Here is a 26,878-nt window from a genome sequence, read left to right as displayed (position 1 = left end):
AAAGAGAAAATATGAACTCAAAAATATTGCTGAAGAACGTTGCTAATGATAGAATAGAGGAAAGAAGTATTGCCTTCAGTGTTCGAAGTGGAAAAAAGCAAAGGTGGTATGTTTTATTACGATTCTGACTCGACATGCTGGCTCGACTGACTATCTAAATGTTGAAATACAGTGAGGGTATGTTGCCTAAAAGACTGTATTTCTATTTATATTGTAAAACTTTGTGTAGTTTTGTCTCATATATAAGGAAGAGGTAGAGCTGTTAATAAAAAGAGCGTCCGGAATCGACTCCCACTACCAGTTTTATTATAAAATCCACTATAAAGTATTTGTACAAAATACTATACAATCTGATCTCTATTTCAAAAGATAAGTAAAAGGTAGTCTTTGACCGAGTGGTCGCAGACAGGATCTCCAACAGAGCCCCGTAGCAGGCTAAGAGGAGCGGAGTTAAGGAACCAATGCTCCGTAGCAAGCAAAGGCAGGTTAAGTTGCCAAGAGAGCCCCGTAGCAGGCTAAACGGCTGAGGTTGGGATTCCCAGACAGAGCCCCGTAGCAGGCTGAGCCAGGAGATAGAATAGGCGTAGTCCCGTAGCAGACTAGAGGCCTGGGGTTAGGTTACTCCAAGAGTCCCGTAGCAGACTAAAGGAGGGTCACCAGAAAACTGGTACTGAGCTGGATTCTTCTGTCCAATTTATAGCGTCCCTTGGGTGGCGGTGGCGCTACTGCTTCAATTTCGTCTTCTGCTCCGTGGGAGGGGCTAAATGTCGTCTGCAGGTGATTGCAGGTCCCCCTGGTGGAAGTTCCTCTTGATGAAGCATGTGGTGGTGTTTATAAACACTTGATGCGTGGATTTGTTTGTAAACAACTTCACATGGGATATTACAATATAATGAATGAATGACTGGAGAGCTTCTCCGTAGTTACCGGAGGGGGGGGAAGGGCATGGAGAGACTTTGATCCCCTGCCAACAACCTCTGAAAAAATAAAAAAATATCTATGAAAAAATAAAAAAAAATATCTGAGACATTACCATTCCTCCATTGATGATTCTCTAGATGTATTGTCGTCTATATTCAGAAACATGGAGTCTAGGTTATGGAGGGCCAAACAGCTTGAACAGAGGCTTAGCACAGAAGGAACAAAATCAGGATAAACTTATAGGTGGTATGACTGGAAGTACGAACGCTTTCTAGGAACAAAATCACTACTTGCCGTTGATAAAACAATACGCAACATGTGTTACCTCTATTAACATGGGTAAGGTTTAGGTATCGAAAATCAAGTCTCGCGGAAAGTCCTATTTACATCGCCGCCGTTGGTCAACTTTGTCTAACTACGTGTTCTCGGTAGTTTTGTTCTAAGGCATCGGTCATTAAATTCCTGGTTCAATGAATCAAAGGTAAGCTGATGAAATGAAATACGTGTAGGGTGTCGTCAGATAAGATGATCTTTACAAATGCGGACAGAGGCACAATCTGTATGTCTGTTCATTAAGAAATACATAAAAGGAAAGAGTCAACACAAAATTAAGAATTCTTTTGTCTGAATATGTAAAGGAGCTGTAAGTTGTACTGAAAGAAATAAAAATTTAGAATATAATTTTAACATCGATCTGATAAAGAAAATTCGATGACTATGATTTCAAATAAATAATGTTGTCGTTTTTACAGAATTTCAGTTCGTTATCACATGTCCAATAATAATAATAATAATAATAATAATAATAATAATAATAATAATAATAATAATAATAATAATAATAATAATAATAATAATAATAATAATAATAATAATAATAATAATAATAATAATAATAATAATAATAATAATAATAATAATAATAATAATAATAATAATAATAATAATAATAATAATAATAATAATAATAATAATAATAATAATAATAATAATAATAATAATAATAATAATAATAATAATAATAATAATAATAATAATAATAATAATAATAATAATAATAATAATAATAATAATAATAATAATAATAATAATAATAATAATAATAATAATAATAATAATAATAATAATAATAATAATAATTATTATTATTATTATTATTATTATTATTATTATTATTATTATTATTATTATTATTATTATTATTCAAATCATCACATTCATCGTGCTGGACATATCTACAAATCCCCTCCTCTATTCTAAAGTCGCAAATATCTAACAATTTGCTGACTACAAAGAAAGAATACTCCAAGAGCACTGCAAGAACGAACTTAAAAAGAATTAATTTTTTCGAAATCTATATGAAATTGTATATTAAATTCATTTAATTAACTAATGACGCAATAATTATTGAATCAATAACTTGTATTGTTATTGAATCAATATTGGTATTGATCAACACCAATATCGGTTCCCGAGATATGGCTCCTTAAATCTCCCAAAATCGGAACATTTTGGTCAATATTCACATAGGATATTATGAAATCAAAATACTAAATAGATTAAGGAATGGCGGTTAAAAGACATAAATATCACAAAAATGAAAATTTGCAATCAGTAAATGTAAAAATAAAGCAATATCGTACAAAGACGAAAAACAAACTTTATACTTATATGCAATTACCTACACATTATTAGCATAGAATAAATCACTCTTACTAATCGCAACAATATGTTAACAGCAAATGAACTTTCATATATGCCTTTATATAGATCTGAACCATTTTATGCCTTCTTAGTCACAGAAAAGCCGTCGTTTTCACTAAGATGTTATCAGAGATTTAATTTCACAAGAACCAGTGCGTATACTAACATCTTATGATACTGCCAAATACTTTAAACTTTGGTGAAAAATGCCTACTGGTTGCCATAATAATCTACATACTAGTTCTCCTTACATATTTTAAAGCTGATAGTTCAAAGAATACTCATAACATCACTGAGACTCCATCAGAACATTTTGAGCCTATTTACACAAGTTTTCTTATGGTGAAAAATAATAAGACGTTAAATTAGACATCGACTTTAATCAAGCGTTAGGAATTAGATTTCTGGGCTGTCAGCATCTATGGCTATTTAGTCTGTCACGTATGAGGGATGACGTCCCTCGGCAAGCACACTATTCGATGAAAGGGAAGGAAGGAAGCAGGCTGGGACCATTATGTTAGGTACGTACCATCCTGGCATTTGTCTGGAGTGAATGAGGGAAACCCAGGAAAAACCTCACTTGAGATGCTGGCCTGTTACACTTTTTCGATTGAGTGTCCCCACCGGGCGACTCTAATCAAGCAATACACATTACATACTTGCTATTGATCATTGTTAATGTGCATTATTATATCATATTCGATTCTCCCTTTTTATTTAACTAATTTCTCTCCAGCAGCACATCTAAACTATTCCTTCAACATGAACATACAATTTTAACATCACAAAGGAAATTAACCAAAAATGTAACTAAAAACACGAAAAAATAATAACTAAAAGATTAGTTAGAAGAAAGAAAATAAAAACATACGAGTTTCTATGACACTTTCCAATTCATAGCAATCCTCTATTGCTTCCAAGTTCAATTGTATTACTTTTAAAAAAGACAGAAATTTATGAACTAGTAACGTGTTCAGAAAATGTTTTACAATACCTTTTTTGGTTAAAATTATGAGGTATTTGATCAGATACAAAGACCTGTTAATGATGAGTCCTTAGACAAACTATCTTACTTCCCAATTACAAGAATTTAGTTAACATACACCTGTATTCTTATTATGAAAGGAGAAGATCTCAATTTATGAGCAACTATTTCTTAATAATTAATATTCGCCGCTTCGCTACGTGTGCTCCCTGCCTGATGCCAACAGATGCCAGTAGTGTGAAAATTTAAAATTGTGACAATTTAATGACAACTTAAAAACTGTTACTGGTTTCTCTACCGCGAAATTCGGGCTCATAAATCTGAAATTATCCTGAAAATTTTTTAACGCTCTACAGTACATGAAATACAAGAATTATGAGAGAATGTGAGACGGTCTTTTCCGCTCATGTATAATAATTAAAATTAACAAAAGATTGTAGGGAGTTTGAGGACCCAAAATGGCGTCCCTCTTGGGAGTTCGACCCAAAGCAACATTGAGAGTTTGTTTCTAGTCCTTGCTGTGAGCGATTGTGCTGACGCCTAGGGAGAGAAATTATAAAAAAAAATAATCAAGTAAATATTTTGTAAAACACAAAATATTTGGAAAGCAATTATAATTTAGATATTTCTACTTTAATTATAGGTGTTTTAGTATATTATAATAGGACGATAAGTATTCTAAGATTTTAAAATTTAATCACCGCACCAAGCTATTTTTCGCCCGGAACAAAGATTTTTGCACGTGCTAGGTGTAACAGCCTGTTTACAGGTTGTTGACATTTTGTTTAAGTTGGCTCCCGTATTGTAAAGTTTACCGGTTGTTGACATTTTGTTTAAGTTGGCTCCCGTATTGTAATGTTTACCGGTTGTTTATGTTGCGTTAAAGTTGGTTCTCGTATTGTGATACTGTACCCTAGTGGTATAGATTCGTTCTAATGTTAACTTGTTTTCGTTGCTAGTAAAATAATTGGCACAAAAGGAAGCAATAAATGTGCTTAATTTTATATGAAATACGCAAAAACACACCAATAATTTCACTCCGAAAATTTCGAAGTGTTTCTCTATAACTGCTTCTCGTTACCGTAATAATTTCACTCCTGTTATATGTTAGCCTTAAGAGAACCCGAGCTTAATATATATTTAAACTTAATTTACACTTTTACTTTACTTGATAGAAGTATTTTTCTTAGGTCCGGAACTTACAATTCTAAATACGACTGTTACTGATATTCAGTTGTATTGCTACACGTCGTTCGTTTGTTAATCATTCTGGCTATTACTGCAAGAGGGCGTTTGAATCGCTATACGTGAAGTTAAAATAATAATAATGGCGCTTCCTCACACATCGGAAACGGCGATCACTGTGGCAACAAATCAACATTTACGAGAAGTGATTAGGTGAGCTTTAGAATTTTTATTATGTAATCATTTCCAATAATTAGAAAATGTCATTCAATAGATAAAACGACTGCTTATGTGGCTAGGTTCTTGTATTGTAACAGAAAGGATATAAATTTGTTTTTGTTCGTAGTCGACTATGTAATATTAAAACCGCGTTTATCAAGGCCTGGTTACGAGTGTGATATGACGCAGTTAATCACCATGTTTTAATATACGTAAAGGTGGCCTGAGTTAGAGCTCCTCTAAAATTCGGAAATTTCATAGCTAAAACAATCTTTCGGAAGTAAACCTTGTTTAAATTGATATTTCGATCAACGTGAGTTATGATTTAAAAGAAAAGAACCGAGGAGCCTGACTGCAAAATTAATTATCAACACTTTAGGCAGAAGGCCACCGAGTACTATTTCCGCCATTACTAGTCAGATAGAGTAATGGAGTGGGAGATATAGTTGTCGAAGTTGATTGCGGCGGTCTACAAGAACGACATCCTACAACCGTAGGAAGTTGAGCTGGTATTCCGGGAACATCAATTCTCGATATTTAAGGAAGCAGGTAGATGAAACCTACCCTGTGGATTGAAGGTTGGACTTACATAATCTTCTGTGGAAACTATTGAACGGGTAATATTTATCCTTTATTTTCTTGTAGGTTAGGTGAGATTTAATTTTGAATGTGTGCCCCATAATATACCATGTTTTCTTTTATATCGGTTAGGTTAGAAAATTTAATTTTGTCCGTGCTTCTAAATCTAATATGTGCCTTTTTTTTTTTTTTTTTTTATTGTCGTGTGATATGTGTTGCTTTTGTTAGGGAAACCTTTACTTTGAATGCACCTTTGAATATTTCGTCTATGAATGATACGGTAAATGTTATTCTGAGCGGACCGCTAGTGTGCCTTCAGTATATTATTTCAGAAGATAATTTGACGGTTTAGGGTAGAATTTTTAATTGCTTCATGGTACATTTCGTCTGATTTTAATATTGCTCCGTGATATATGTTGTTGTAAATGTTAAGGTAAAATTTCTTTGAGAGTGCCTCTATATATATCAATGTGTCCTTTTAACATCATATTTGTATAGGTAGTTACCTTGTGTAGGTTAGGGAAAAGTTCCATTTCGTACATGCTACTAAATCTTAATGTGCCTTTTGCTATTATTCCGTGATATATCTCTGTATGTTTGATCCGTGCAGATTCGGTAAAATTGTACTTTGAACGTGTTTCTCAATATTTCGTCGTGTGCTCTTTCATATTATCTCATAATATAAGTTAGTAACTTGAAAATTTTCTTTCGTTTTTTTTTTTTTTTTTTTTTTCTTCTTCTTGTAATATATTTGTGTAGGTTAGGGAAATTTCAAACTAATGTGTTCTTCGCTATTGATACTGCATAATGATATAGGTGCGAATAATCGGTTTGTGTCGATTCCGTAAAACTTTACTTTGGACATACCTCCGGATTTCAATATTATTTCTAAAAATACCGCTTCGTGCTATATTCTGTCTTTATAGTTTAGGTAGATGTTTACTTTAAACGTACCATTATTACAGTGTGAAATTAGATGTTCGTGCCTACACACTGAACATATATTTGCCTCATCGGAAACCGATACAGTTGAAATGTCACTCAACTTGCTAGTCTTAAATAGAGTAGGACTTATTATGCGTATCCATCCCTCTTCAAGTTTAACTAGTTGTGAACAAAAATAATAATGATAATAGTTCTTAAAAAGGCGTTCTAATATTTGGACCCTGTCGAGTAGATGTAGAATTTTTTTTTTCTTTTCGCTAGACATTTGTAAATATGTCATTTTCCATTAATAGTAGTGCTTTCATATTAGATGTATTATTTGAATGATGCATAGGCTAACGTGAAGTAATATATGATGCTACTTACTTACTTTTAAATTAAAATGAAAATGTAGTAGCGATGATACGGCCTATGATTGCATTTTATTTGAAGAATGACAGCGATATTATAAGCAATGAACGCCCAAATAGAGTTCTTTTGGAAATACATAAGTAGAGAGGATGGATCGCCCATTTCTTTGAGTGGTAATGAATTTCTGTGTGTATTAACGAAAATATGTCGAGAATCTAGACAATGTGTTATGTTAGATCGCTGTAACAACAGAATTTCACAAAATGTCGATAAATTGTCGTTGACATACCATGATGGAGGCAAATGTTTAATGAAACAATTTTTTTTTATATCTATTATGATGTAATTGTTTGATGATTGGCACGAATAAAATAAATCATAAAATTTGATTCTATGATTTCAAATAATGTTCAGAAATTTAAGTCCATACAATTCTGATATTCATTTTTTTTTTTTTTTTTTTTTTTTTTTTTTTTAAACAATACCCTGAGATGGTGTTGTTATATAGGTGAAAACATGGCGTGATACGAACTTAACCTATGGGTGCTGGACATAACAGTTACAGCAATATATATACACACGGAGGCCACTGAATTGCTGTAGTCATGTGAAGATAGGATACTAGCGAAATGTTTAATTAGAAACTGTTGACGGATACTACGGAGTTTTCCTTCCTGCCAAAAAGTGAGTTTTCTACCGTGGTAAAATGGATCCTCGGAAGGGCTTATAAGTTACCAAGTTCGATTCCGTAGCACCCAAGATAAAAAGGTAATATTAATTTCTTTTCATTTGGGATGCGGCTGAAACATGTTTAGAGGATCAGGCGATGAAACTAAGAAGGCCATGCGACTGAAAAGGTTCCAGGCGTAGGGAAAGTGAATGTTGCTGGTTAAATTTTGGTTTTGGATTAATTGGCAGATGACATTCTATAAATTGTTATAAAATTTTCAAAATTAGAATTACAAATCTTCTCTAAAATTTCAGTTTCGGCAGTTCACAAAATAAAAGAAAAAAGGGAGGATAAAATCTAATGTAATCCTGCCTGCTTATTGCTAATTTAAGTTTGAAGTAAGAATGGTTTATGTTACCGGTAAATAATGGAAACTAAAAACATGATCGCTTAAAGTATCTAATTTCCAGTCAAGCATGGGTCCTCAGTCGCCTGGGTGATAGAATTCGTCCTTCCTCTCCCTTCACTTCCACTTCACTTGCATCTGTCAGAATTTAAAATGTTGAATTTACGTGTAGGTTAGCACTTCTCCATGTCAAATCCGTGTTTAATTTTTTTTTTATGTGAATTTATTTTCTCTGTTTGTTAGTTATAGTGGTTAGGTTAGTTTTAGTATTGTTAATGATTACGTACAAAGTTCTAAAGTTGGCTCTGTCGTTTAATATTATTACGATCCTCCTAGTAATTTCCACATATAGAGGGATAAATCCGGGTGATGTTTAGTTCGTTCACTGCTCTCTCTACCCTGCTGACATGTTACTAACATAAATGCTTTTAGTAATGGAATTACATTAAGCTTGTTCACTCACCCCGTGGCATAAAGAAATACTAACTGGGCAGATATAATCAGTAGTTGAAAATTATGTTATAAATGAGTGAGACTGGAGAAGTTGCAATTTAATGGACGAAAATAGTTAAATATCTGGAGAATGTATGTGTTCAAAGATGTGTTGCGCCTGAAACGGAAGAGAATTATATTTCATTTCTTCAGTGTGTTTCTGTAGGCCTGGCCATTCTCTATCTCCACCGCTCCCACTTTCATAGGGTGCTCCGCCATTAGGAAAGCTGTTGGGTGAAATTGTATTTAAATTTGTGAACCAAGCTAATATTTACGATGTGAAAATTTGTGATATATATATATATATATATATATATATATTTTTTTTTTTAATCCTTATTGTATGTCAGCAGGCCAAGGAAATGTTACCACTCCCTTTCTGTAGGAGTGATGTAATACAAGCTTAAAAATTAATTGTGAAATTTAATACTAAATTGTGACAAAGTTTAATTTGGCCATCTCAATAATTCGTTATTGTTTATAAGTCAAGTCGATATAATTGGAATTATGCTGTATCTTATGTGACTAAAACCTTTGGAATTTTTGGAACGCGCTTATACTAAGAAACTGAATTAACTAAACAGAATTCATACTGTACGCAATTAGCTGACCCTAACCTTAACAAAATCCATTCTTTGGAAATTTAGGAGGCACATTAAAATTTGTTCTGTTGTGTCGAAACTGTTGTGAAATTTAAGACTGGTGAAGATAAAATCGGAATTGAGAACTGAAATTAAGACAAAATTCTAAACCTAATTTTTTAATTTTTATTTTTATTACAACTTTCAATGTGTGTTTCAGTCTATTTCTCCCCGTGCGGGAAGGGGAGCTCTGTCGTTTTAGTTTTTTTTTTTCTTTCTTTCTTGTGACAATAAGTCAGTTTGTCCTTTATTAAGTAATAGTCATTGCCTTATGAGATCAAAATATTCTTTAGTTATAGGTTGAATAAATAATATTTTGCAAGTGGTATTTAGCATGAAAGAGATAAACATGAATTCTATTATTAACAGTTACAGCGCTTCTCGTAGTGGTTTCAACAGGAGAAAGATCCTGATTCATCGAAAGTGTTTTTTTTTTTTTTTTTTTACTTGTTTTTATTCTTCCTTTCTTATTGCAGATGTCGTTTTATTTTCTTTTTTTGTTTCCGTTGCGCAAATACAATTAAAGTTATGGCTGAATAGCCTGGAGTACCTTCAGTACCCAGGAGTGTATCCAACCTAGGCCAAATTTTGAGGAAAGGAAGAAAGCAAATCAGCTGCTACAAATGCTAATCATTTTGAATGCGGAAAAAGTAAATACATAAATAAATAAAACTGACTCAAAATGAAAGAGTGAGCATGTGTATATCTCTAAAAATAAATAAATAAATAAATTTGAAATGTTCCTTACATTTACCTCCACATGTAGCATTATTCATCGTTGAATTCTGTTGGTTAACTATCGTAGGTCCAACAATATCAACGATAGTCTTAAAAGCTCCAACTCGAGGCAAAGACACATGTTGAAGAACGGGAAGATTGTTTTTCAGGGCATACCTACGAAAGAAATCAATCTATAAAACTTTAAGGCATATAAAATGTTATACAAGTCGCTATGAAGCTCGAAGTAAGCATTGTTCCGAAAAAGAGAGCATAATATCTAGATTTTTAATAATACAACTGTTATTAAATAGAACGGTAATACAAATGTGTAGATGAATAGGTTAAATATTTACATTTAACAGTACCTACTTTTAGAATTTCTATATTAATTTGTTCTTTACATGATCTCGACTGGAAGTCCTTGACTTAAGAAGACCGGTACGAAAGGAAATTTTGATGAGAAAAATATTGTGGCACATTTTCAAACGGTGTTACGGACACCACATGAAGTTGCAATATTTCTTAACTTTTTCTCCACTTAACGTTCATTTTTTCCACTATTTAAATTTGTCCCACTAAACTTTCCTTCGAACTGTTTTGAGAAATCGTACTCTTAGATTAGAGAGCTCCACAAAAGCAAACAGAAAAGTACATATTTCGTTATATTTGAAGGGCTGATTTGGATAAGGACTTATGTAGCATTTTGTTTTCAGTCTGTTTTACTACATAAATTACTATGGATATGAACTTATGTTCACACAAAGCTTATCAAGTATACGAAACAATAAAGATAAGCTTATAAATATACACACAAAAACCAAGTAAGGGAAGAAAATCTGTAAAAGAAATGGAAATTAAGAAAGCAAAAGCTCTCTTGTAAACTTTCAAATTTGTTACTAATCCCTCATCCCTTCAATTGTCAACAATTATAGTTTTAATAGTATGGAAGTTGCTACATAACGACCTTCTTCACTTTGTCGTTGCTACATAACGATTTTGTTCACTTTGACCTTCTCAGGTCTTTCAAACCCTTACATATACATTTCTCCTAACAAAATAAAACCAAATAAGGAAACTGCTACAGATAACATTTCGTACATCAGCTAAGTTATTATTAGCCCTCTACACTAAGGATTTGTTATCCTGATTATCTGAATCCTTGCTATAAAGTGGCATTATTTTATATTCTTCTTTTGAAACTTTCTTAACATATTTGGATTTCGCATTGCAACACGAAAGTACAGAGAGGTCAATTGGAGGCTGGGCACACAAAGAATATGCCTGTAGTTCTTGGTTGATAGTACTAGTCAAATTTAACTAATATTTGTAACAATAAGTTATATTCTAATATCTAATGATACATAATGTTTATAATTTAGAAGTTAATATTTGGATTATGTGACCATTATTGTTAACATTTCAGTTTAACCTGTAGGTTCTGTTTTAGAGTTCCCATTGCAAAGCCACGTCGGTTTTGTATATTTTCTCATCTATTCCGATGTTCTAATATACACATTTTGATCTCAAATTTGTAATATATCAATAAATGTCTACTCTTCAATATTAAAAAAATATCTTTAGCTGGAAATGTGCAATCAAATTCAAAGTTGTATGTATTTATGTATCTTTCGAAGGATATATATTATCTAGCTTGTAAATCAAAACGACTACAATAAGACCGAGAAAAAGAATTGTGTAATTCAGTGTAATTCAACAAAGGAGTATAGTTCACGGTTCCGAAGGTTTTTTTTTTTTCCGTAATTTGAGAATGACTTCAAATATCATTGGTAGTACATGAATATCAAGACAGAGCTACACCCTTGATAAAACACTGTGTCCCTTAATGATGACTTGTTGGCTTCTATACCATAGCATCACGTTCCTCAAATTATCACATAAAACAAGCAGTGTTAAGTTTCTTATATATATTACGTAAAATTAATTTTTCTTTTATGTTAAAACATATAAAATTTTCCTTTTTTAAATGTATTATAACAACAAATTGGCAGGCACTTACTTCCAAGGAATAAATCTTTTCATCAGAATGAAAAAAGAGTTTAGAAAAGATGAAATAATGTTAGACAAAAAGTCTAGCCAATCTGACCAGGACTGGTAGGCATTAGAACCCAAGTATGCAGGAAACTGAATATGTTGTCAATAATTTAATTGTGAGTATCCGCTTCATAAGTGGGAGATCGCGGCTCGAATCCCAGCCAATCCAGTTAGACTTTTCTGTTACTCCATTTTTGTTCTCTGCCTACTGCCACTTATAGCAAAGTAAACATTTAACTACTTTATTTTTGTGTGTGTGTGTGTGTAAGTAAAATATGTAAACAAAGTATGATACAAGGGAAAACAATGTTGTCATTCTATTCTAATATTCAGTTACAGAAACAAAACGAAATAATAACTTTAGAAAAAGTACGACTGTCCTTTAATCTAGGAGAAACTACCATAAGTAAATCAAATGATACGGTATCTAGTTTAAAGATAAAATTCAAATATCAACACAACCACGCGCGTATTAATGTGGTAGTGTTTCTTTGTTTTTCTCGACTTAATGCAATATTTGACTTTTATATTTAATTTACTGACTAATGTACAGTGTATCGGTACTTTGTTAAATTAAGGAGACACGATCTTTCCCCAATATGCTCCTGAAATTTGATATTTTTTTCCGATTCAGAATATTTATTGAAACTTCCTTCAGATTTTCAAATTCAGTCACAAGGTTGCAATACATTGTATACCTTTGGCTGGCATCTCGACGTTTCCGTAGAAATCCTCCTTCAGGAAAAAGTACCATCCACCGACGTTGGAGAGGAACGTAGACTTCATTTAAATGTTTAACAAGCTCTAGAAGTGATGCGTCTCTCTTGTCCCTGCCCTATGGAAAAAGAAAAGAAACGTCGTTAACACTTCCACTATGTAAATAACTCATATACTTATTTCATTTTATATTATTTCTTATTATGTAGTTACTGACTTAGCAAATCATCTACACTTTCGTTGTAACATCCTCAAGGTTGTCATCCTTCATTCTGCGCACGAGTTCTTCGAGTCAGTTCTACTGCGTTCTCTGTGCGAAATTTGATCCCGATCGCATAATTTGCTTTCCGGCTATTACAGTGTAAACATGTCCGTTGCGCTGGCAGTTAGTACCAAGGAGGAACAACGAACAGTGATAAAATTTCTCTGATCGGAGGGTGTGAAAGAGCTGAAATTTATTGTTGACTTTTATCCAATACGGGGACAATACTTCATCACGTAAAAGGGATTTTTCGTGAATCGAAAAGTTTAAAATGACCAGGCGAGTGTGACGAATAAAGAGGAAGCAGGACGCCCGTCAACTTCCACGACGAACGACATAATTCACAAAGCTTGATACATGGTTCTGGCGATTAGGCGACTTAAAATCTATTAGGGAGCGTCTTCTCTGAACATTAGTCATGATTCTGCCTACAGGCTCAGACGTACAGGAAGCGATGCAAAAGTGGTTTCATGACCAACAGAAAACATTCTTCTCCGAACAAATACGTAAGCTAGCTGCTGGATGGACTAAGTGAATTAACAAGGGAGGTAACTATGTAGAAAAGAGATGTATATGTTTAACAACTGCCTTTGTGTAAACTAATTGTAGAACGAGAAGCGTAGATAATCTTTGACTTGCCCCCGTATAGTGTATCAAGTATATATATATATATATATATATATATATATATATATATATATATATATATATATATATATATATATATATATATATGAAAACGAAGTTAGGAGGACAGTATTTAAATATTTAGTTCACATCAAGCAAATGGTACCAAACTTCTAATGGAGAAAATAATAACATACAATAACTACATATACTATGAAGACATTGAAAGAAAATTGTATTATTGTTTTTGATGCGTGGAATGATGAAAAATTTTTTCCCAATTTATCACTTCGTTACTTTCAGTTTCCTCACATCAATTTTAACACGAAAACTTAATTTGAGTAAAATAAGTTTTAAGACGGAGAAATACAATCGAACTGAAAAAAAAAAATCTACTAGAAATTTCAGAATTAATGGCGTACAATTAAATGTTACTGGGCAATATAACATCTTAAATTCCAAAGCATCATCAATATCACTGGAAGATCATTTGCCTCAAATTAAGAAGCTTCCATGCACTCTTTCGCTAACCTCTTCGTCCTCCAAACCAGTGCTTCATCTGTCAAGCAATTCCATTTTTCTCCCCGCAAGTCTTTCATCCTCATCATACGTTTTAACACTCTTTAGAATGCAAATTCTTCTTAATGTCCTAAACACTTTCTTCTTATTTTAACATTATCTATAGCATTTTTCTTTTCTTCTTATACTAGTTCTACCAACTCGTCATTGCTTTTCTGTTTGATATAGTTAACTTTTCAATTCTTTTCCATACCCACATTTCGAAAGCCCCTAATCATTTTTAATCGTTTTTACATAGTGTCCACAGTTCTACCTCGCAAAGTAAAATAATCCACATCTATTTTTCTTATTTCTAAATGCTGTTTATACCTTTCCTATCATAGCTTTTATTTCTCGTTTGCATTTCTATCTGCACTAATAACATTATCTCGCTATATTTTAACACAGATGCTATCTGGCAGATTTTGTTAAGATTAACTAATTCTTACCAATAACTTATTGTTGATTTTAGTCTTGTGTGTGTGGGAAAATGACTATGTGGAATAAAAGTTAAAAGTAATTTTGAGCTCACAAATATTATTGTCTAGCCGTTGAAAGCAACAGGATTGGTTGCTAAAATCATACCAGAAACATCAAAGTCCCTGTAGGATTCCCAGAGCACATCATAGATTACCTTGTATAGTTGATACAGACCGCTTTGTTCCAATGACCATAGCTTTTGTTTTTTTTAGAAATTACTTTCGTCTCATGTTCTTTACAGTTTTCCTTCAAGCTTCCTATCTTCATGTTAACTTCCCCTTCAAATCTGAATTGTGTTGCAAACCACTGTTACACTGTAAACAACTGGTCTGGGGGTACGAACCACGTGTTAGTTGTCCAAACTTTTGAGGACAAAAATTGTTCTCATCTTCAGAGTCAATATTAAAAAGCCGGACAGAGCAACTGTGTGAACATAGTGGGTTACGATTGGTTGGTGGATCGTCTAATCAGATGTCCACACGAAGACTGGCTATGATTGGTCGCTGGCTCATCTTCTGGTTAAGAAAATCCATGTGAGATTAAACTGATAGTCAACGTGTCTGCTGAGATTGCTGCCTTTTTGCAATTATAGCTAAGGCTTCTTTCATTTACCTATCCCAATGTCCTGAACCTCCGGAAAGTACAGCGGTTTCAGAAAATTATATGGTAGCCCCTTCTTTAATATTGTACTTCTATAAACCATACAATTAGGAATTGGCATCAAGACATCACACAAGCTTCAGCTCCACCGTTTGATTATTGTAATTTCTAATTAAACCAATCGATTAAATCATATATTAACATTTCCCGGGTTAGCATTTGACTTAGATTTGTTTTGATATACTATGGTGTGAAAGTTAATCTTTCTACTTGTGATGACTTATGTAACAATTCAACAAGATGAAACAGATATTTCTTTTAAAATATTTGGAAAGGTACTGGATAAGGGTTATCACTTTGTCGATTAAGTCTCCCACGAATACATTTCATTTCCATACTTAACTCTCAACTAAAACCGAAATCCACTACAACTTCCGACTTCAATATTAATTTTACATAGAACAAAAATGATGAGAGTTACCGAGAAGTGTATTTTTTAAATTATTTATTTGATTCTAAGAATAGGTACAATCTTCTCTCTTAAAGCTCTATTTAATCAAGTGACATACATCAACCACTTTTGGTTTTAACGTTGATTACCACAGAGTAAAAACGGTAACAGACAGCGAGAATTCTTTGAACTCTAAGAATTTGTTCAGCAGTTTCCCGAGAACTGTGGGCATAAATTCTGTCATTTTGCCAGTTTTTTTTTTTAGTGAATATTTTTTCATCGGTGACCAGGATTCGCCCGTGCTTCCAGTTCGCGTACCACTCGAGTAAACTTTCGGCTCTTGCGGCTCGTATCTTCTTTAAAACTGGTGTCAACAGTTGTCTTGTGGTTCTTCTGTAAGCCCCAAGCTTAAGATCCTGTTTGATGATGCGGGACATCGCTCTCTTCGGTATAGCTATTTTCCGTGCCACGATTTTCTGTTTTCGAAGAAGATTTCGATGAATTCACGCAGCTATGGCTTTCACAGCTGCTGGCGTCCTTGTAGTGCGCGGGCGGCCACTTTAAGTGCTGTCATCGATCGAGGTGTCGTTGAACCGTTTGATGCACCGATACACATTTTTTTGCGTAATTTGCAAAGACTCTAGAAGAATGAAAATCTCTACCGGCGACGACTTGTTGGACTTATGCAACACGATCACAGCGATACCATTCTCTTTGATGCCCCACTCCATGTTAACTAGACGAGTAAACGACACAAACTGGGGACTGATTTGGTCCTACAGATTCGCCACGATGTTCTGTGAACGAAGCCGGTCGCGAACATCAGTCAAATTGGCCATGTGGAGCTAGTGGTGAACTTAGCGACAGAACTTATAGCACGACTGGGTATAAAAAAATATTTTAAGTTCTGAATATCTGTAATGTGATACCTATTATAAATAATATTTAAAAGTACACAATTATAAACTACACGTATTAAAATACCGAAATCACTATAAAAAAAATGAAATGAAATCTTTAAGTTTTACGTCTCACAATTATACCGATTAGGCTAAAGGAGACGGTGATGATGAGAAATGAATGAAATGGTGGAATGAAGAAAGTGGGAGGAAACGGGAGAACCCCGAGAAAACCCAGGAGCACGGTGCTTGTCCACCACAAAGTCCACACGGCGCGAGCTGGGATCGAACCAGGGACCCCAAGCACCGGAGGTGAATGCTCTACCACTGAGCCACCGCGTCCCCTTGAAATCACTATCAAGAATAATGAACCCGGTTCACATAAAATGTGAACGTGAATGAAAACTTTAACGCAACTATCCTACTAGTTAATAAAAACCGTGGAATCACAAGAAACGACATCAAGATTGGACAAATTCTCATAAGATTGTTGTCTGACATATATGAAAAAAGACGTACATTCGAATGTCAGTTAAAGTTCATTAAATATAAACAGTTTTTCCCCCTCCTTTTAACACAAAATCATCATCCATGTTTTGCTACAGCATCTTAAAACAGATTTTAGAATATAAGTACTACGCTTTATAATACAATAATAGTTTGCCTGCTCAGAAAGGTTGGTTGATTGAACTTTTAAACGTACCTTTTCAGCATTAATAGTACGTGAGACGGAACTCATTGTTCACAGTGGTATCCGAACCACTTCTCAGGTTTATATTCCAGGCAAATAATTTTACCGGAGGTCAAACTCGGGTCTACGCGCACAAAAAGCACATTTAAAATGATAAATTTTATGGACTAGGATATGTATTATTAATTTTTAAACTAGATTGCATCTACATAATTCAAAATTCATTGCCACATTATACTTACAGAAACAATAAAAAAGTCTTCATGCAATACAGATACTATTCCAAAATTAGTATATTTAAATATTCTATCCATAATCCACATTAAATTGGGAAGAATATTCTTTTTTGCATTGAATGTCGCCATCAACAGAGGTACATCTGCCGTTGATTGATGATTTGCTATGACTAGTGTTCTCTCTTCAAGACAAACTGTTATGTCATCTCCCATCTCCACAACTGCACAAAAAAGAAATCACAAGCAGTTAGCTTATTTGACAAAACAGATTAAAAGTTACTATAGTTTCATCCACCTTAACGCTTCTAAATTTAGTATTATGATACCAAGCAAATGGTGTGTATTTGTATAGCGGACATTAAATATGTATGTGTAAGACTATAAAACAAACTTGTACATCAGGTCGCTGAGAATAGCAACGACTTGCTCACAACTGTTACTTATGAATACGAAGACACAAGCAGCTCGTAAGAGTCAATACTGCTTGTATTAGAACTGAAATTTCATTCGTACTTGCGATGTACGATCCAATGACACTCTCAGTGATTATACGGGGTTAATAGAATACTAACACAAATCTAATAAAAGGTATGGGCTACCGAACTAAAATTTTTAGCTCCAATTCCTTAAACTGAATTATATAGTACTGCAGTTATTAATGAAACATTTTCTTGTGAAATACGAACAAAATTATAAAGCAACTTCGGAAAACTTCACTCATTCCCAAAAGTTAAAGGGAATGCAGAATTTTTCCGTATGAATATGGTATGCAGTATGAATTTTTTCCGTATGAAGTAACATGCCATATGTTTATGGCATGTTATTAATGCCACATACCATATTATTAATCAAATATATGTGTTTAAAATACTAACAAAATTACATAAGTGGAGTAAAATTATTAAAAAAAAAAAACTTGTCCCTAGAGTAAATTAGCCCTTGTGGATATTTTTCATGGAAGTGATTTACGCGACATTATAAAATATTTATTTATGAAATACGATCATAATCTCCAGAGTAATTTTGGAGAAAGTAGTCTGAAAAGAAATTCATCACCAAGAAATGAGCCATCCCTTGTGAATTTTTCGTGAGAAATAATTTACACATTATAGTTATATTAATGAAATATTTATTTACGAAATATGAACAAAATGGCTTGAATCGTTTCTTGAGAAAATAGACCGAAAAAAAAAATCACCCCCAAGAATAAACTATCCCTCGTAAATTTTCAAGAACAAATGAGTTATGTAATATTGCCATGATATTAATGAAATATTTATTTATGAAATATGAACAAAATCGCCAAAATCGTCCCAAGAAAACTCATCCCCAAGAATAAACTACCCCTCGTAGATTTGTTCACGATAAATGAGTTATGTCATATTGTAGGTTATTAATGAAATAGTTATTTATAAAATAAAACAAAATCATCTGAAAACACTCACACCCAAGAATAAACTACCCCTCGTAAACTTTTTCAGCTCAAACGAGTTATACTATACTGTTAAGTTATTAATGAAATGTTAACAAAATCGCGTGAGTCGTTTCTGAGAAAATCGTCCGAAGAAAAAAAAAAAAAAAAAAAAAAAAAACAAGAATAAAATGTCCCTCTTACATTTTTTTTCTGAACAACAGACGGAAAGATATTGAAAAATCACTTTTCCGATATGGGCTATAAAACGTGTGTAAATCTTTTGAAACCTCTAACTCGATTTTTTTTCACGACCACCATATTTTCTTCTCTCATTTTGTCGCTCGAAAGTAGTGTTGGCACATAAGTCTTTGTTACTTTAGAGGCTTCATATGTTTTGAAGGTTTTGTTTATTTAGGTGAGGGAAGTGTAATTGGAAGCAATACTGCCTTTTGCCAACCTTATTCAACACAGATTTAGAGGAAACAATTAAGATTATACACTACAAAAGATGATACTTAAATGTATTCATTTATTAGATAATACTGTTCTTATTGTGTAACCTGTTCTCTGCACTGGGACCATATGACACGGAAGCTACTCGGATCTGTATCAAAGGCAAGCACCTCACCACGTGCGTTAGTCATTTGACTGTGAAAGACCACGAACATATTCCTCAGATCCCAATGAGGCAGTAGTAGCCTATACATAGCGTTATTGAGCACATAGCGTATTTACTGTTCCAATCCGGAATTTAAAAAAGTATGCACAGCAGTTGACACTTTTCCGTCAATAATTCCGACTTATGAGTAAAGCCTTCGATTGTCTCAAAGAATCCGATCCTTCACCGGTTACAAAGTTATAAATTCTGCAGTGCAAATATGCAATCAATGCTAACCTGCTACGATTTCCTAAACAAGGATACAACACAGTCGGTGGACCGAACTCAAAAGCTCCCGGTGTGCAAAGCTGTGGAACACAGTATATGTTATCTCTTATACCTATTTAAAAATTAATTTACATAGAATGAAAATAAAGTACCACATACAATCGACGCAACATTGGGGAGGGGGGGGGGGGAATCAGGGTTGCCCTAGAGACGAGATAAGACAGAGCTCTTCCAATAGAACCAGATGTACGTTCTAAAACGAGAAATCACATTTAGGATACTTTTTTTTTTTTTCGAGACGAGATAGTCTTAACTCTTGTCTCGTAGATATTGAGGAAATAAAATAATCAGTTAAAGTATGTTTGAAATTGCGCGATCCAGTTGTTGCAACTAAGAGAGTTTTCTGTTTATATTTATTGTTTTTGAAGAACCAGTTCTGTACGAAGATCTGGAGCGAACGGGGTCGTGCAGTAAAGAGTAATAAATAAGTGTGTAAGTTGAACTGCCAGATGATACTTAGGATTTAGATTTCTGAGCTTTCGGCATCGAAGTCCATTTAGCCCGCCACGTTTGAGGGATGGCGTCCCTCGGCGAGCACACTATCCGGTGAAAGGGAAGGAAGCGGCCTGGGACCTGTAAGTTAGATACTACCCCGGCATTTGCTTGGTCTGAATGAAGAAAAATCTCATTCAGGGTGCCTGGCCTGAAAAAGCGTTTTACACTTTTCCGACTGAGTGCCCCCACAGATGATAGATTTGTTCCACAAGTTAAGATGAATCTGTTAAGATTACTTCTGATAAAGAGTTGAGTAAAGTAAATTACTGCAAGATTGAGCTGTGGCTAGTTATGAATTGCTTAATTCGTGTCACGTCAAACAACAGAGGCGCAGTTTAAATGTGAATTCACGCTTCCGGATGCTGACGAACTTGGCTGCACTTTTTGCACCTCTGGTGTTTTTGTTCAGATTTTTCCAGTTTTCTTAATCAAGACTGTGAATGCTTTCTTTTGTCAATTCTAAATTTCGACTTGTTCTTTGTATCTCAGTATTTCCCTATTCTTACTATTTTGACATTGCAGCAGATATAAGCACAGTGAACAAAGAACCAGCCACTCCCTTAATAGAATGCAATATATCTCTACGTAAAAGCTTATGCAGTCTTTAAGGCACTTTTCGACTAAAGAAATACTAAAATGCTGTACATAATACTTTGTTACACATATTTTTCGGTACACTTGTTTCTTTTTATGCTAAATGTTTATTTACAAGTAGTATTTCCATAAGGAGCATATATGTGATGTTACAGTGAAAAAATGGCAAACAATAATAAATACAATCCCCTAATTAACAGTATAGAGTACGTAAATAAATAATTTCTTCCAGCAAAATTAAAAACTGTGAAATATGTGGTGGATTTTTGTGTCGCTAAAAAGTATGTGCTTTGTTGCCAGTAATGTATCAGAGTTTTTATTTTGCTGGAGGAATTTGCTCAAAAACTAGATATAAGAATTCACCCTCAAGCACGTTACCTTGTTCAGTTAGATGTGACCTATCGACTGATATATGTTTATATTTGAACAACATTTTAGCTAAACAAAAATTAAAATTTAAGTGTTAATGACCATTTTAGACTATATCTCATTAGCTAGCTATACTGTCGCCTTGCTAGTATCATAATGAAGAGCTTAAGAAATGTATATTTCAGTATGAGTTTCACCTCAATAAGTAACACTATTCTCGTACAGCATCAAGTTTAAAGTTTACAAATTAATTGGTTATTCTCCACTTCCTTTAAGACTACATATGAGTTTTTACTCTCACGAGTATAATTTTGTTCAGCTCAATAAGAGCTATCGATTGGTATATATATATATTTTATTTGTGTATAGTCCGCAGCAAAAAACCTGCAACATGAGCATGTAAGTTTATTGTGAAACTACGCCTAACAACCTAGTGAATCAACAAAACGTTTAAGTGGCACGAATCACGCCAGGAGAAACCTCGACGTCCTCCTCTGCACACTTATTTTGGAGCAAAAGACTTCGTCCTTTCACAATAAACTTACATGTTCATGTTGCAGGTTTTTTGCTGCGGACTGTACAAAATGTTTTTCGTTAAACGCTAACAATGTTGCACAATTACACTTTTATCAGTATAATTAGTTAGTAATTACAAGAGAGAAACGAACGTAGAAAGTAAAAAGAAAAGCACTTACTGTCATAGCCAGCAGACCAACTCCACATACTGACCATAGCAAGCAGCCAATGGAAGAAATAGCCTTCAATTCGCCAATAAAGCTCCGGATGGCATTTCTTGAGAGGAAAAAACATCATCATCCAAACGACATACGTTGGGATGCAATACATGTTGTTGACAATCACAAAAATTACCCGTAAAAAACACTTGCATAGGAATGCAATCCTGTAAAAATACAGAAACCACAAAAATAAATTACCTATGATAGACAAAAACAAATTATTCTTAATATTTTCTTTCCTTATCACCATATGATTAGTACACATCAGCAGTACTATTCTCTACTCTAGATGCAAATATAATGAGATGTGAACACAGGAATAAGAGTGTACTCAAATTTCAAAATTGAGTATTAACCTATCATCGTGGATCAGGTAAAAGAAAGAACTAAGTACTTACTCTTGTATCCTTTTGTAATAGCACAAGTGTTTGTCTTTCATTGTGACTGATTATTATCTACCACTTCTCGGCTGTCGTGCCCACCACTACTCGACTTCCTTTGACAGTCTATTCACCAAAGTTGAGTGTTATACTTAGGTAGATTCTGAATTTCAAGGGAAAGGATTCCAGGAAAATGCAGAAAGCATGAAAACATACAGATGGGCATATCCTTATTTGAAATAAGGTTACAAATACTGCTCTACATTGTGCATCAACTTCCATTCAATTTCGATTAAATGACTATTAAAAATAATCACTCTCGTCAAAGTTCTCCCGTTTTCTCCACTTTCTTCATGCCACCATTTCGTTCATTATCATCATCGCCTCCCTTAGTCTAACTTCATAATCGAGGGACGTAAAATAAATGAAGTAAACAAATGCCCTCCCCACAAATTTCCCCCCCCCCATTTTCCCCATTGAATGCAGTTTTGTTAAAGAGAAGTGAACAAGATGATAATACGAAGAAATCGGAAAGAATATGAACACAGGAAGAGTACATGTGGTTTATAAGAAGATTAACAACTTCAAATCACAAAGAACAAAGAACAATGCACTAAAAGATCAAGGAAGACCCACAAATAGCTATGGAAGCGACAAGCAGTTAGAGAAACTGGAGTAAACAGAGGAAGTAGAGACAAGAGGAGATTTGATATTCATATTTGAGTACGACAAAGCATTACAAGATGGAAAAACTCCATCTGTAGATGAGATATTAGCAAAGATCATTCGAACTGCGGAACAGGATGTTCAAGAACAGGTTGCATAAATTAAGTAACAACATTCATGAAGAAGAGAAGATTCCTCTAGACTTTCAGAAGCGCAAAAGTGTGACAATACTAAAAACAGCACGAGAATCAGAAAGATAAAGGTGCTGATGCTTCAAAATTCTTGACATAAATGATCTATAGAAGATTAAAAACCACAATAGAAGAAGTACTACCAGAGGACTACTTTCGTTTCAGGAAGAATACTGAAACAAGAGAAGCAATACTTACTTTAAGAGGAATGATAAAAGAAATAATTTGAGTGGGAAAAGTAAACTTGGAGAATACGTTTGATAATGTTGAATGGAAGAAAATATTGAAAAGTTTGAAGGAATCAGCAATAAACTATCAGAGCCGAAGAATAATATATAACCTATACAAAGAACAGAATTCAACAATTGAGGCAGAAAGAGAGAGAGAAGCAACAACGCAAAAGGAAGGCAGGCAAGGATGCTCATTATCACCAATTTTGTTTAATTTCTACATTGAAGAAGCAATAAAAGAAATAAAAGATAGTCTTAAGTCTAGGAATAGTTGTTCATACACAGAAAACACAAATGATCAGAGTTGCGGACGATATTGCGTGTTGGCTGGCAGTGAGGAAAAAAAAAATTAGAGACCAGTCTAAATGGAATGCACCAAGTGTTTAGCAATAAATTCAACAAGATTAACAAGAACAAAACAAAATTTGTGAGATGCGCAAGAAATAAAACAACAAGAAAAATTAAGATCAATCTAGGGGATCACCCGATGGAAGAGGTGTAGGAATCGTGTTGCTTAGGGAGTTAAACAACAAGTTATAATAGCCGAAAACAAGATGTAAAATCCAGAAAAGATTAGGTGAAGAAGGCATTCAAATATAAAACAGCTTCTAACCAAAAATATTGACATAAAACTTAAGAAAATGCTGATAAAAGTATGCATGGAGTTTGGTGTTGTACGGATGTGAAGCATGGACTCTAGAAGAGGAAAAACGGAGAATGGAAACCTTCGAATAAGATATTATATGAAAAAGTATTGGAAATGGTAGAAGAGGAAAAGAGTATATTGAGGAATACAGAAAAGAATTTATACGATGATTGGACACATTATGAGACATCGAGGAATCACTCTATTACTATAAAGAAATGGCAGAAGAAGAAATACCTAGAGAAAGGCTACTATTCAAATATATGGACCAAATAACACAAGATGTAGGCAAGAAAAAGTATACCGAAATTAATGCCTGACTCAGGATAGGAAAGAGTAGGCTCGCCAAACCAATGGAAAGATCACCAAGTACATTACTGTTTATTCTGTTAATAAATTTAAGAATGTATCCAGTATGTTCAGATATTTCCCAAATGTAAAAAAACAATTTTAAACTTAAAATTAGTTAAAAACGGTAATGGCGTTCAGTATTAAACTTCGAAACAGTTTTTAATACATGAAAACTTAATCCCTTTCTTTGTACTTCTATCTGAACCTACGAAAAGCAGGAAAATTATATTTGTTGTTTGCTCTTCAATGAGTAACTATAAAACAAATTACTCAATGAACTGATAAGAAAAATATTGAATATAATATATATATATATATATATATATATATATATATATATATTTGGTCTAGGAATTAATTCGTGCGGGTGGACAAGAGATGGCGCAACGAACGGAGCGTCCCACAGTTCTGTGTATCCACACATGTGTTGCAAACCCCTGTCATCGCGTATCGTTCGTAGTATAGGGCAGTGGATTAAAGCGTCAACAACACCAGTTTGTAGTTAAGTGAACATGGCGCAATTTGTGCCTGATAAAGTGTTTTTGCGGGGTGTCCTGCTGCATTACTTTAACATGCAGAAAAGTGCGACTGAAAGTCATCGTATTTTGGTGGAAGTGTATGGTGACCATGCTCTAGCTGAGCGAACGTGTCAGAAGTGGTTTGCACGGTTTAGAAGTGGTGATTTCGGCTTGGCAGACCAAGAGCGAGCTGGACAGCCAAAAAAATTTCAAGACGAAGAATTGACAGCATTGCTCGAGCAGGATTCGTGTCAAACGCAGGAACAACTTGCAGCAGCATTAGGCGTTGATCAAACAACAGTCTCCAAACGCTTGAAAGCCATGGGAATGATTCAAAAGATGTCACATTGGGTTCCACATGAATTGAAAGACAGAGACGTTGAAAGACGAAAAACCATTTGCGAATTGCTGCTTCAACGACAGAGCAGAAAGGGGTTTCTGCATCGAATTATTACGGGTGATGAGAAGTGGATCCATTACGAGAACCCTAAACGGAAAAAGGCCTGGGTGAAACCAGGTGAACCAGGTCCATCACAACCGAAACGAGATATTCACTGTGCAAAGGTTATGCTGTGCATATGGTGGGATATGAAAGGTGTGGTGTACTATGAGCTGCTGCAACCGGGTGAAACTATGAATGGAGAACGTTATCGACGACAATTAATGCGTTTGAAGCAAGCTCTGGCCAGAACACGACCAGAATGGGAGAAGAGACATGATAAACTTATTGTTCAACATGATAACGCTCGCCCACATGTCGCAAAACCGGTCAAAACCTATTTAGAAAATGTCGGATGGGAAGTTTTACCCCACCCGCCGTATTCACCAGACGTTGCTCCTTCGGACTACTACTTGTTCGATTGCATGAACAACGATTTGATTGGACAGCGGTTTACTTCTTCAGAAGATATCGAAACATGGGTCTCTGACTGGATCGCTTCCAAGGATGAGGACTTCTTTCGCCACGGAATCCGTACATTGCCTGACAGATGGGCGAAAGTGGTGGCTAGCGATGGACAATATTTTTCTTAAGGTATTTATGTATTTTGTGTTTGTACTACAGCTTCAATGTGTGCGTACCAACCGCACGAATTAATTCCTAGACCATATATATATATATATATATGACTGAACTTACCTACGCATCTGTTTTTAAAACTTGTCCGTATAGTTTCAACCACTGCTTGTAATTATATTAACTACTAATCCATTAAGGAACTATTTACGTTGCTTTTTAGGTTTACATTACCGATAATATTCCTGCATTGTAGAAAAATCATTATTATACTTCGTACTGCACGATCTCCATGTTGTATTGCTTTTTTTTTAATGTATAACCTTTGGTTCAAACTCGGGGATGAAAAGAGTTTTTATTTATTTTTTTTATTTTTTTTTGAAATTGTGCCCATAGGCTTACCCCAACTTGACTTCGAATATATGTAATGAGAATGAGCTCCTTTGTGTACTTCTGATGATTCTTAATATTCGCTTTCTGATAACGTAACAGATTTTAAGACAACATTACGCACACACCTTCCGTATTTATTGCCCAAACATTCACTTTATTATTATTACTATTATTTTTTATAGTTGAATAACATTCTATATTTTGTTTTCTATTGAATAATAGTCGAAAGTTAAAACTTGTTCAAGTTCCCAATGTTTAAATTTTATCTTGTTCCTCCTTTGTCAGTGACGGAACGATGGGTAGGAATATTACCAGTAATGTGAGTCTAGAAAAGAAAGTAAATAATTCCTTAAAGGATACGTACTGAAGACGATGATGAGAAGTCGTTGAAACGTATACGAATTAGGCGAGTTCAATTTTACAATTTTAAACCATCTCAAATTCTTATTGACAGTTCGACACAACAGAAACTGAAGACGGTACATTATTGTAAATGCAAAGAAACCGCATCAGTGTTCTCTTCTTTGGCTTTGTTAGTTTAA

General features: G+C 34.1%; 1 protein-coding gene across 5 annotated transcripts in view; it reads right to left on the bottom strand.

Annotated features, from left to right (window-relative positions):
• Window positions 1-26,878, bottom strand: part of LOC145695080 (acyl-CoA:lysophosphatidylglycerol acyltransferase 1-like) — a 127,613-nt gene that overhangs the window by 15,711 nt on the left and 85,024 nt on the right. For 4 of the 5 annotated variants that reach the window (XM_081771954.1, XM_081771956.1, XM_081771952.1 and 1 more), the window contains 4 exons: window positions 21,905-22,110; window positions 17,398-17,612; window positions 12,569-12,705; window positions 9,847-9,992 (listed from right to left, as the gene is read on the bottom strand). In XM_081771954.1, coding sequence (XP_081628080.1) covers window positions 9,847-9,992; window positions 12,569-12,705; window positions 17,398-17,612; window positions 21,905-22,110 — 704 coding nt within the window. The remainder of the gene's footprint in view (window positions 1-9,846; window positions 9,993-12,568; window positions 12,706-17,397; window positions 17,613-21,904; window positions 22,111-26,878) is intronic. The other variant, XM_081771957.1, reaches the window with a different exon arrangement.

This window comes from Thermobia domestica, chromosome 9 (genome assembly GCF_964235325.1).
Source record: "Thermobia domestica chromosome 9, izTheDome1.hap1.1, whole genome shotgun sequence".
Lineage (NCBI taxonomy): Eukaryota > Metazoa > Arthropoda > Insecta > Zygentoma > Lepismatidae > Thermobia > Thermobia domestica.
Note: the sequence above shows the minus strand (reverse complement) of the source record. Positions and strands in the feature narration are given on the sequence as shown.